This window comes from Symsagittifera roscoffensis, chromosome 3, assembly GCF_963678635.1.
Source record: "Symsagittifera roscoffensis chromosome 3, txSymRosc1.1, whole genome shotgun sequence".
Lineage (NCBI taxonomy): Eukaryota > Metazoa > Xenacoelomorpha > Acoela > Convolutidae > Symsagittifera > Symsagittifera roscoffensis.
This window is the reverse complement of record NC_087064.1, coordinates 84,184,522-84,197,796: the sequence shown is the minus strand read 5'-3', so window position 1 is coordinate 84,197,796 and position 13,275 is coordinate 84,184,522. Positions and strand designations below refer to the sequence as shown.

The 13,275-nt window shown below is 35.9% G+C and overlaps 2 protein-coding genes across 2 annotated transcripts in view; one reads left to right on the top strand and one right to left on the bottom strand.

Moving 5' to 3' along the window:
• Positions 1-13,275, bottom strand: part of LOC134842285 (alpha-mannosidase 2-like) — a 402,951-nt gene that overhangs the window by 201,958 nt on the left and 187,718 nt on the right. The window lies entirely within an intron of this gene.
• Positions 13,062-13,275, top strand: part of LOC134841872 (uncharacterized) — a 38,059-nt gene continuing 37,845 nt past the window's right edge. The window contains exon 1 of the mRNA XM_063857915.1: positions 13,062-13,073. Within this exon, the coding sequence (XP_063713985.1) occupies positions 13,062-13,073 (12 nt within the window). The remainder of the gene's footprint in view (positions 13,074-13,275) is intronic.

The window sequence follows — 13,275 nt, the reverse complement described above, 5'->3', positions numbered from 1 at the left end:
AATCATTTTCAAAAACACAATTATATCCAACAGGCACCAAAACCAATAACCCAATGTGTAACCTTTAGTGACAAAAAAACTTCAGACAGATTGAACTGAAAACTATCCATTTTTTCAACAAAATAAAAACTCAACCCGAAAAACAAGCAATTCATTAGAAACCAAGCAGACACCTCTGAAGATGAAGATTACTTTCATCAAAACCAACAACAATACAAAGCAATTAACAAAAAGTCACTGGAATACTATAGTTCAACCAGTTGATAATTTTCAACCAGAGATTTTCGAACCTTACATAAACTCTCAACAACCAAGGCAATTACAACAACAATCTTTTCAACAACAACACATTCTGGATACTCAGTAGAAGACGACTAGAAGTGCTGTTAAATCTAACCTAATCCTAAACAAAGGCCCGAAACCTATAAACACACCACTTCATCAAAAATGGGTTCACATCGCACAGCACTGATGCAAACCACACTCGATGGCGGAGCCCGAAAATGGTTTTCAGTAACACCACTAGAAGTTAAATCCGATTGAAATTTATTGACTCAACGTTATTCAAAAACATTTGACTCTGAACGAAATAAACAACATCAAAACGTTTTGTGCAACGAAAGTTGTAGACTTCCGATTGAAACCATAAAACAAATCGCAGTAAGAAACAAAACCCTAGTACGCAAAACTTATTCTTTCAATCCTTATGATTACAAAAATATGAAAGTGAGATAAATTCTAATGATGACCTTAGCACCACAATTAATAAAAAGAATCACAAGCATCATAAATCCGAGAATCTTAAATAGATTTCGAAAAACTAGTAGACAAGTTAGAACAAGTTGAAATCATCAGGAAACTACAAGAAAAAGAAAATTTAAAGCTACCATAATAGAAAATGTTCAAACAACTACTTCCCATTTAGACAAAATTCATGACTTCGACAACGAATTAGCAGAAAAAATTACTGAAATCCTGAACGTCTATGAAAAGAATCCAAATTTTGAGGGCAAGCCTTCATTCAAAAATGGTGTAACTATTGTCGCAGATTCGGACATAGCATTGCTGAATGTAGACACAAACAACAAGATAATTTAAATAGACCACCAAAAAACAGAGAACTAAACATACCTTTTTACCAATACATGATAAAAGACCAGAGTTTTCTGAACAAAGGCCTGCATAGTAATAAAAGCTCAGGAAACCCACTCCCAAATAGCTATAATATTAAAAGATCAAAATCCCCCTGCTCTAAAAATTTTCGCGGAAGACCACTAGATCGACGATATTCACAAAACTGTTCACAAAATCGATATAGTAGATCAAATAGTCAAAAGGATCAGTACAGAAATAATTACTCTAGATCGAACTCTAAAAGAAATAATTACTCAATTTATAATAAAAATTGCTCATATTCAAGCCGTTGGAGTAAAAACTATCCCAAGGACCGCTCAAGAACTTCTACAAACGACCGCAATCGAAATAGATACTACTCTTACAATAACTCACAAAACTATTCTGACAATAGACCGCACAATAATTAATTATAAAACTAGATCCCGTGATAATTCTAAAAATACAAACAGCAACTCAGATCAAAGCAGATCAAGAAAATTTTCTCAGTCTACGTATCGAAACAACTCACAATATTCAAGTCGACAAAATCAAAACTACAGAAGTAGTACACCAAAACACCAACGACAAAAAAATCAAGTAAAATCTAACAATCAACAAATGAAACAATCCCAGAACAAAGAGACGGTAAAACACTCCTCTGGCTTCACCCACCAGAACAACGTCGCTTCTGGTACATATGCCTACCATGTGCTAAAATCCCAACCCTCAACGCTCAATTTTTACTAGGAGTAGCTCTGGGGTGAGCGACTCTTTAAAATAACCTTAAAAAATTTCTAAACACCGGATGGGTGGAACCAGTTCAAAACAAGTATTTTTTAAAATTTTTTTTTGATAAACTATCTCTGTGAAAAACTTAGAAACAACCAATCATGATCCATAACTAACACAATTACAATAATTTGTATCAAAGCAGAATAAATTCAACTTAGCAAACTTATATATATTAAAAATGAAACAATATTAGCAGACAATTGATGAAAAAAAATTTGCAGACAATTGATGAAACAATATTAGCAGACAATACAGATTATGTATAGGACCCTGTATTTTTTTTAACTTCGTAAATCATATTTCAAGTGCTGCATTTATAAGTATATCCGTACACAGAGATTATCTAAGAGTAGCTCCTTTAACAACTGACACCACAACCTTAAATTATAACGCAAAATTTATTCAAAGGACAAGCAAAAAAGTTTAAATTCAACATTTCTCAATACACAGGAAACCCTTAACGGTACCAAAAATTTTACACAAAAAGATATGCAAACTCCATCACATTTTTAAAGCGAAGAACTAGTTGAAACACAACCTATAAGAACACAACAAACTATCTCTCCTATTCATCCAACACTTACACCACCACACAAAAAATAAAACTCCTTTTCCATCAGTGACCTTACAATCAACAGTCCCAAAATATTTACATATGGATTAACAAACAAATAGACCAATAACTAAAAAGCGATAATGACAATAAGGACACTCAATTTGAAATACCTTCGCAAGACATAGTTATGATTTTTTCGCAAATAATAACATTAGTTATCCAATAGCACGACCCCTCTATACAACACAAAATCATTTTCAAAAACACAATTATATCCAACAGGCACCAAAACCAATAACCCAATGTGTAACTTTTAGTGACAAAAAAACTTCAGACAGATTGAACTGAAAACTATCCATTTTTTCAACAAAATAAAAACTCAACCCGAAAAACAAGCAATTCATTAGAAACCAAGCAGACACCTCTGAAGATGAAGATTACTTTCATCAAAACCAACAACAATACAAAGCAATTAACAAAAAATCACTGGAATACTATAGTTCAACCAGTTGATAATTTTCAACCAGAGATTTTCGAACCTTACATAAACTCTCAACAACCAAGGCAATTACAACAACAATCTTTTCAACGACAACACATTCTGGATACTCAGTAGAAGACGACTAGAAGTGCTGTTAAATCTAACCTAATCCTAAACAAAGGCCCGAAACCTATAAACACACCACTTCATCAAAAATGGGTTCACATCGCACAGCACTGATGCAAACCACACTCGATGGCGGAGCCCGAAAATGGTTTTCAGTAACACCACTAGAAGTTAAATCCGATTGAAATTTATTGACTCAACGTTATTCAAAAACATTTGACTCTGAACGAAATAAACAACATCAAAAAGTTTTGTGCAACGAAAGTTGTAGACTTCCGATTGAAACCATAAAACAAGTCGCAGTAAGAAACAAAACCCTAGTACGCAAAACTTATTCTTTCAATCCTTATGATTACAAAAATATGAAAGTGAGATAAATTTTAATGATGACCTTAGCACCACAATTAATAAAAAGAATCACAAGCATCATAAATCCGAGAATCTTAAATAGATTTCGAAAAACTAGTAGACAAGTTAGAACAAGTTGAAATCATCAGGAAACTACAAGAAAAAGAAAATTTAAAGCTACAAAAATAGAAAATGTTCAAACAACTACTTCCCATTTAGACAAAATTCATGACTTCGACAACGAATTAGCAGAAAAAATTACTGAAATCCTGAATGTCTATGAAAAGAATCCAAATTTTGAGGGCAAGCCTTCATTCAAAAATGGTGTAACTATTGTCGCAGATTCGGACATAGCATTGCTGAATGTAGACACAAACAACAAGATAATTTAAATAGACCACCAAAAAACAGAGAACTAAACATACCTTTTTACAAATACATGATAAAAGACCAGAGTTTTCTGAACAAAGGCCTGCATAGTAATAAAAGCTCAGGAAACCCACTCCCAAATAGCTATAATATTAAAAGATCAAAATCCCCCTGCTCTAAAAATTTTCGCGGAAGACCACTAGATCGACGATATTCACAAAACTGTTCACAAAATCGATATAGTAGATCAAATAGTCAAAAGGATGAGTACAGAAATAATTACTCTAGATCGAACTCTAAAAGAAGTAATTACTCAATTTATAATAAAAATTGCTCATATTCAAACCGTTGGAGTAAAAACTATCCCAAGGACCGCTCAAGAACTTCTACAAACGACCGCAATCGAAATAGATACTACTCTTACAATAACTCACAAAACTATTCTGACAATAGACCGCATAATAATTAATTATAAAACTAGATCCCGTGATAATTCTAGAAATACAAACAGCAACTCAGATCAAAGCAGATCAAGAAACTTTTCTCAGTCTACGTATCCAAACAACTCACAATATTCAAGTCGACAAAATCAAAACTACAGAAGTAGTACACCAAAACACCAACGACAAAAAAATCAAGTAAAATCTAACAATCAACAAATGAAACAATCCCAGAACAAAGAGACGGTAAAACACTCCTCTGGCTTCACCCACCAGAACAACGTCGCTTCTGGTACATATGCCTACCATGTGCTAAAATCTCAACCCTCAACGCTCAATTTTTACTAGGAGTAGCTCTGGGGTGAGCGATTCTTTAAAATAACCTTAAAAAATTTCTAAACACCGGATGGGTGGAACCAGTTCACAACAAGTATTTTTTAAACTTTTTTTTTGATAAACTATCTCTGTGAAAAACTTAGAAACAACCAATCATGATCCATAACTAACACAATTACAATAATTTGTATCAAAGCAGAATAAATTCAACTTAGCAAACTTATATATATTAAAAATGAAACAATATTAGCAGACAATTGATGAAAAAAAATTTGCAGACAATTGATGAAACAATATTAGCAGACAATACAGATTATGTATAGGACCCTGTATTATTTTTTAACATCGTAAATGATATTTCAAGTGCTGCATTTATAAGTATATCCGTACACAGAGATTATCTAAGAGTAGCTCCTTTAACAACTGACACCACAACCTTAAATTATAACGCAAAATTTATTCAAAGGACAAGCAAAAAAGTTTAATTTAAACATTTCTCAATACACAGGAAACCCTTAACGGTACCAAAAATTTTACACAAAAAGATATGCAAACTCCATCACATTTTTAAAGCGAAGAACTAGTTGAAACACAACCTATAAGAACACAACAAACTATCTCTCCTATTCATCCAACACTTACACCACCACACAAAAAATAAAACTCCTTTTCCACCAGTTACCTTACAATCAACAGTCAATTCATCAGTCGTCCCAAAATATTTACATATGGATTAACAAACAAATAGACCAATAACTAAAAAGCGATAATGACAATAAGGACACTCAATTTGAAATACCTTCGCAAGACATAGTTATGATTTTTTCGCAAATAATAACATTAGTTATCCAATAGCACGACCCCTCTATACAACACAAAATCAATTTCAAAAACACAATTATATCCAACAGGCACCAAAACCAATAACCCAATGTGTAACTTTTAGTGACAAAAAAACTTCAGACAGATTGAACTGAAAACTATCCATTTTTTCAACAGAATAAAAACTCAACCCGAAAAACAAGCAATTCATTAGAAACCAAGCAGACACCTCTGAAGATAAAGATTACTTTCATCAAAACCAACAACAATACAAAGCAATTAACAAAAAACCACTGGAATACTATAGTTCAACCAGTTGATAATTTTCAACCAGAGATTTTCGAACCTTACATAAACTCTCAACAACCAAGGCAATTACAACAACAATCTTTTCAACGACAACAGATTCTGGATACTCAGTAGAAGACGACTAGAAGTGCTGTTAAATCTAACCTAATCCTAAACAAAGGCCCGAAACCTATAAACACACCACTTCATCAAAAATGGGTTCACATCGCACAGCACTGATGCAAACCACACTCGATGGCTGAGCCCAAAAATGGTTTTCAGTAACACCACTAGAAGTCAAATTCGATTGAAATTTATTGACTCAACGTTATTCAAAAACATTTGACTCTGAACGAAATAAACAACATCAAAAAGTTTTGTGCAACGAAAGTTGTAGACTTCCGTTTGAAACCATAAAACAAATCGCAGTAAGAAACAAAACCCTAGTACGCAAAACTTATTCTTTCAATCCTTATGATTACAAAAATATGATAGTGAGATAAATTCTAATGATGACCTTAGCACCACAATTAATAAAAAGAATCACAAGCATCATAAATCCGAGAATCCTAAATAGATTTCGAAAAACTAGTAGACAAGTTAGAACAAGTTGAAATCATCAGGAAACTACAAGAAAAAGAAAATTTAAAGCTACAAAAATAGAAAATGTTCAAAAAACTACTTCCCATTTAGACAAAATTCATGACTTCGACAACGAATTAGCAGAAAAAATTACTGAAATCCAAATATATAATTATAGGAGATATAAGAGTAGGATTTAAATCGGTTTCGGACTAAAAAGTTGCTCGAATATATCCGGCCAAAAATAAGATAGCGTGACAAACAGACGGTGTACCTTATCTGAAATTACTCTATGACTGAGACACTCCGGACTTAAACTCAATTTGCCAGTTTTTGTAGAACATTTTAAAGACTTTGGCGCCCTTTCAAAAAAAACATCCCAAAAACGATAACGTTCTCGCGCACTTTTTGGAAGGTTTCGTCTAAAAATTGCCTTTTCACTGGCGCTAACGCAGCCCCAACGTTAATTGACTATTTGCCGAGCCGCTGTTTTTGTGATGGTTGGTGGTTGCGGGCAGTCTTTTATTTTGATCCGAGAATCTCAAAGAGAACTTTTAGTCTTACATTTATTTTTCGTGTTCTTATGTTGTGAATAGGTTGCATCCGAAATGAAAAGCGACGAGAAAAATGACAAGAACAAAAACATAATCGACATAGAGGTTCCGAAAAAGTACAAGGAAGTGGAGGGCTGGGTGAGACAGTTGCGAGCAGACCTGAAAAGGGAAAACCAGGAGCCCATTTTGAGCGGACAGAAACTACGAGACAAGATAAACGGACATTTGCTGAAGCAAAACATGCGAGAATTAGATTCAGCTGAGTTTAACACCATGATGCAATTTATGCACGAAAACGGAATCATTTTGCACTACGAAAGCACTCTTCTGAATGACAAGTACTTCGTAGACCCGCAATGGATGGCCGATCAATTGGCCGAAGTGATCACCGTTAAAGAGAACAAAAACTACGGCAGCAGTGGAATTGCCAAAGTGAGTGACTTCTTAAGTCGCATCTCAAAAATTGCTGCAGTGAGTAAGTTCAAAACTTGGCCCAGTTTATTCATCCCGCTGCTGTCTCAGTTTGAAGTGGCTCTTAAGTTCAGTGAGAACTACATGTTGATTCCGTCGTCGCTGCCGACCGAGAAGGAACACATTGAGAGGTATGACAACCAGCTGAATCGCGACATCCCCACTGCTAGCGTCGTGGCACCAGAGTACTCGGGTTTTGCCGCCGTCTCATCTCTAGAACCGAAGCAAGGCCAATCGAGACGCAGAGGCATCACAAGGAAACACTACAAAGTTTTCAGCAAAGTTGAGATTCTAAAAGGGGAACCACCCCACGCGCGCGATCTGCTGGACACCGACAAAACTCTTCTGACACTTCACTTGCCCGAAGCAGAAAACGTGCGATGTCTTTCTAAGTTTATGATCTTTTCTTACATCCCATTCGGTTTTTGGGCTCGATTTATAGCCCGAATAATTTCAGACGAGCAGTTTTCGCTAACAGCAGGCGACATCTTTGGACAACAGTTTTCAAGTCAGTCGTCTGAAACAGGGAGTAATTTGTTTACACCATTGGTGGACTACGCGTTGAACTCTGGATTTAGCTGGCGCTGCTGGAAAACGGGCGTGGGGTTATTTCTGTGGAGCCACATTCCCGTTCTGGAAGTGAAAGAGGTTCTCTGCGAGGACCAATGCCGAGAAGTATCTCCTTTCGCCCAGCTGCCGGAAACAGTTAAGATACGAAAACACGTTCTCATAAACCCTCAAGGTCATATGGCTAGAACTCTGAACATCGAAGACACTTTTAGAGTCAAAACTGATGTACAGTTCCAAGAGCGAGAGCTGAACAAGTCTTTTCCGAAACAAGTGCTGTCAATCAAAGTGTTCATGCCCAGTGTTACAATCATAGAACAACACATGTTTCATAATTACAGCTTATCCGAGTGCACGTACTTGGGGCCTAAATTGAGAACGATCGCTCATTTTTTTGAGATCATATCTCAACATGTGGACATGTTGTTGACGGAGTGGTACCCCAACTTGGGTCAGAGACCCCAGATGATGGGAGACAGGTAAAATGGGAGAATTCTTTTCGCATTTTAGTTTATACTCAAACCAATTTCCCTCTATTAGATGCTCCAGACATTAAGAGAGTTTTGTTTGAAAGCGTGATTGATGTTTCTACATTTAGCTGTGGGGAGCACTCGATAGAAAGGGTCTTGCCCTGTCCCAATTGTCTGTCGGAGAGAGACAACACAGTGCTCCCAGTCACTCATCTTCATCTGCAGTGCAGTGTGGAAAGTGTGACCAAATTCCAGCAACGCAACAACACATCAGGCACCTGTGCTAGATCTTTTTCGATAACATTTTAAATTTTATTTTTTTTAAATTAGTTAATTTTTGATTTAGTTTTTTGAAAATCTAACCTTATCTTTTATTTGGCACAATTCAATTTTTTTGCAGCGAAAGCGATTTTGGCTATAGAAAGAAGGAACTTGCTTTTGTTTGTTTTTCCGGATGGCTACTTTTTCTTCTACTGTCAGTTTATATACTTGCCTGTTTGCAGCTATCTTCAAAGAAGTAGCGGCCAATAGGCGAGATACAAATGCAGACTCCACCTCCAGTTCTGAGGAAGAGGAAGACGGAAGGCCCCATAAGCAGAGAAAGAAACCACACTTTCACCAGGGTAGAGCATATTACATGGCAAGGCAACGATTTGTCGAAAGCCACAAATGGTCGAAAGCGACAGCTAATTCGTTGTATTTTAAAAAGCGACGATTTGTAGAGAGCGGCTATTTGCACCAAGCCACACTAAGTCCTGACAAAAAACTTACTTTGATCAGAAACAATTTAAGTTCTAACAATGAAACAACAAAGAAATATAAAACACGCGACTAGAATTCAATTAGAAAATCCCTCAGTTGTCAAAATGCGCGAACATAGTGGTCCTCTCTTGTGTTTTGCTTCAAAAAGGGCACTAACGGCAGCACTTTTGACACTGAAACAAAAAACAGGATTGAACAGCTTGACGGGGAAAATTTTTAACCCCCCCCCCCCTTAAAACAAGCCTAACCCCCGACCTGAAAAAAATAGCTTTCTCAAAGCCACTATCTTATAAATTTCTGGAGTTCGCCCATTTCTCCTGGCAGAAAGGCGCGCCTAACTTAACTGTCATGCTCACCGTTTTTATGTACGATATCATCGTTGAAAGTTGTTCAAAATGTCTTACAAGGCTTTCTACTCCATCTCCATGTGGTTTTATTTGTGACGTTTTGTATTGGTTTCTTATGAAAGTTTGCCCAATTTGACCACCTTAGACGAAACGATGTGATTTTGAAAGATAAAACAAAAATTAATAATTTTCCAGGTACGAATTTGCCTGTTACGAATTATCGCCGGATCTACTTAACAATTGCCCTCCCTTTGGTACCTTCTTAAGAATTGCCAGCCCTATTAATAAAAGCAGTAAATTAGCGCTAGAGCTTAGTATTGAGACTTCTAATTTTGCTGCAATCTGTTTAGCGCTAGAGCTTTGTATTGAAAATTCTAATTTTGCTGCAATCTACTTAACAATTTCCCCTTTTTTTTTCTTAAAAGTGGAGGGGGGGAAATGTTAAGTAGATCCTTATCGCCTAAATAAATCGTTGCTTTTTCAAAAAAGTGCGAATGGTCGCTTTCGACCAATGTCGCTTTCTACGAGTTATCGCCTCACGATATTGCATGACTGTCTATAAAAATAACATCTCACAAAAACATCATGTCTCCCAAAAGCCGTCTCACAAAAGCATCATCTTTTTGATGTAACTATTGATTGAACCAGGCTACGATGAAGAACAAATAATTTTGGAATAGTCTTGTTAGTCTACGTGAATTTTTTTTGTAAAAATTAGTCATTGAGCCAAATTGTTGAAACAAAAATTAACAAGTTGTGGGAAAACATGCAGACACTGCTACCGCTTACCATCAACTTTTTGATTGGTTAAAAAATCTAACAAACAAAAAAACAATCTCGGAGTTTGAATTAACCAACCTTAGCAAAAATTGTTTGATAATTCCTTGAAAACTTATCTGACAAAAATACAAAAACAAGACGAAGCCCTGAATGTTCTGATTGCCTTTTAAGGTTTATGGAGCACTTATAACATAAATATTATTAACAAATCAAATGTAATAAAAAAAATGGAAAATTTTTTTTCTAATTGAAATTTTTTCTATAAAAATTGCCCCACCCCCCACACGCCATATAAACTACAAAAGAATAAATTTTGTTCCTTGTTACACACCAATTATGGTAAATAAGCTTCTTTCAATCAATTTGGAACAATTTCAAAGACGGATTAAACCTCCGCTTACGCGTTAATAGCCGGAAATTTATCGCGCGATAATTGTGGTCAAAATAGCAATCTTTTAACCCCCATATCTTTACGAAAAATAATTACAGGTGGAATATCTTTTCAAATTCAAGCTCAGGACAAAAATGCTTTCTGAATGATTATAAAAAAACTCCGTCAAAAATATATAGTTAAAATGTCGAAATTTGTCTGAAGAATTTCGAGCACAAATATTCCGTTACTTTCGTATTGAATGTCGGAACAATAAAAAACATTTTAATTCCTAGTGGTCAATTTCTTGCGGTTATACAGAGGCGAAGCTGTGCTGCGCAAACACTAGCAAGAAAACGACAAAAGAAGCTCTATAAGTGCACTAAGAAAAAGAAGAAATAATCTTCGACTTAGTAAAAACTCGGCCATGTCTCGGATTCGGTCTGCGACCTAGAGACTATGAATCCCACACACTAAATACTAAGTCACTGCTACTAAATAATACACTAAGAAAAGCCACATATAAAGCAGAGAACAGATGGTATGAAGTTTCTAATGCTACAAATCGTGATTATAGCAAGATAGCCACCAAATAAGCAAACTCTTTTAATGAAATTTTATTTGCGAGTTAAGCTAGGAAAAAAGAAGATTCGCTTTAATATACTAACGCTCTCAAGTGTAAATCTATGCTGGTGAAAAATATATCGCTACTTCCAGAGAGCGATGTTGCAACCCCTACTCCGACACCCACAGACGAGGACAAGTGCCTCTCATTTGTCAAACGGGACAGTATAGACGACTCTGAGCAGCCAGCGCTTCGAATGAGGTCGGGCACTTCTAAACTAGACAGAGTGAACAGCAGACTACATAACGTCATGCGGTACTTTTTCTTTTTTCGTTTTCATCATCTCAAATCCCAAAAGTTAATCTTATCATAACTAAGACCTCAACCTTTTTTAGAGCTTTGAAAGTTAATAATCAACTATTGACTTAAGTCTCAACGCTAAATGTGTTCTAAAACCCCATTTCTCATAAATTTTCAGGGGCGAATTTAGTCGGGCAGCCATATAGTCATATAAAGGGTCGCCCTTTGGTACTATTTTACATCATCCATTTTGAGTCAACCGACCCTGAAATTCTTCTGAGCTAGTATGTGGCGACAAAATATGAAAATTTTGATGAGGGATCGCTCGCCGCCGAAAAACGCCATTTTTTGGATAGCACCTAAAAGCTGAACTATTTTTTTTTCAAAAAGATGCTTGAGGCGCAGATAATTATGGCTAAATAGGGTCTTTGTAGTGTTTTGAGAGAGTTCGGAAAATTAATTAGGCCTACCAAAACAAATCGAAAAATTGAATTTTGAAAATAGCCACCCACCGAGAAAACCCTAGATCCTTTTCTCTTTCTGCTTCAGAGCGTTGCTTGTTATTTTTTCCGCCTCTGCTATTTGAGCTGATCTTTGTTTGTGTGTTTTCAGACATCACATATTTTTGCTCAGTAGTTTTTTTATGTTTTGTTAGTTGTTGCATGCACAATTTATAGAATGGAATCAACTGAACGAAAAGTACAATAATGTAAATAGCTATGTGAGCGTTTCAGAAGATACACTTCGGCCATAGTTTCGGACACCTTAGATTACAGCCGAGACTGGAGAGAGTACCACGGAATAGACCAGGAGCACCCCCAGCAGCAGTACCCCACCGCCATGCCCCGCTACTCCGCCGGCTCCATCGGCACCATTTACTCAGAGTAAGTGCCAACTCACGCCTTGTTCATTATTCTATTGTATTAAAAATCGCCTTTTTAGTTGGCCTGTTATTTACGATTTAGGTATGGATCAGCTGCATCAATGCCCAGTTCCAGTGTGAGGTTCACCCATACCATGTCCATGCGCAAAAGCACAAAGAGATCCTTTGTTGCGGACACCATGTTTCCCAGACTGCACTGTTTCGTGGAGGAGGAGATTTTGCTGCTAGCCTACTCCAGCCAGGTGGGTGCAAACACTAAAGCCCAAGCAAAGGCTAATCATTTGACAATCATTCGAGTGATTTGTTTTTCATTATTGCATGAATTAAAAAACATATAAGAACATTTTCAGTACGAGGTTTTGGCTTATTCGTCAACAGACAAAACAAAATTAGAAACAGTTGAACTTAAAATCAAACGGCTTATAAAAATTATCTGTTTTAAGAGAAGAAATGAAAGCATCGAAGAAATAAGACAAAAACGAAAAATATACTTCGTAAAGGAATTACATATCTATGAATTATTAAAGTTACCATAAAAAGGTTTTGAGAACAGAGTGGATATCGACCATTGTCTAGGAAGCTGTAACTGAGAAAAATTTAAATACATTTTTGAATAAGAGAGCATTCGATAGGTAATAAAAAAAAACTTCGATAATTGCTAGAATTAGAAAATACTACCCAGATTTTGTAACCAGGATTCAGAGCTGCACAGAATATCAAATACAAATCTTCAATCATGAGTTTTTGGGCAATTTTCTTCTAGGAAATTATCAACTGGTTGAACTCATTTTTGAGTAGAAATAACATTTTAAAAAAGAACATTTGCTGTCATAAGTAGGTATACTGCTGAAATTTCCCTCTTTTCCGCTTTAAACTTTTTCTTTCACTGAAATCATTTTCATTGATCTTGATTAACTATTGACGTTAAAAACCAACAGAAGTCATAGCAG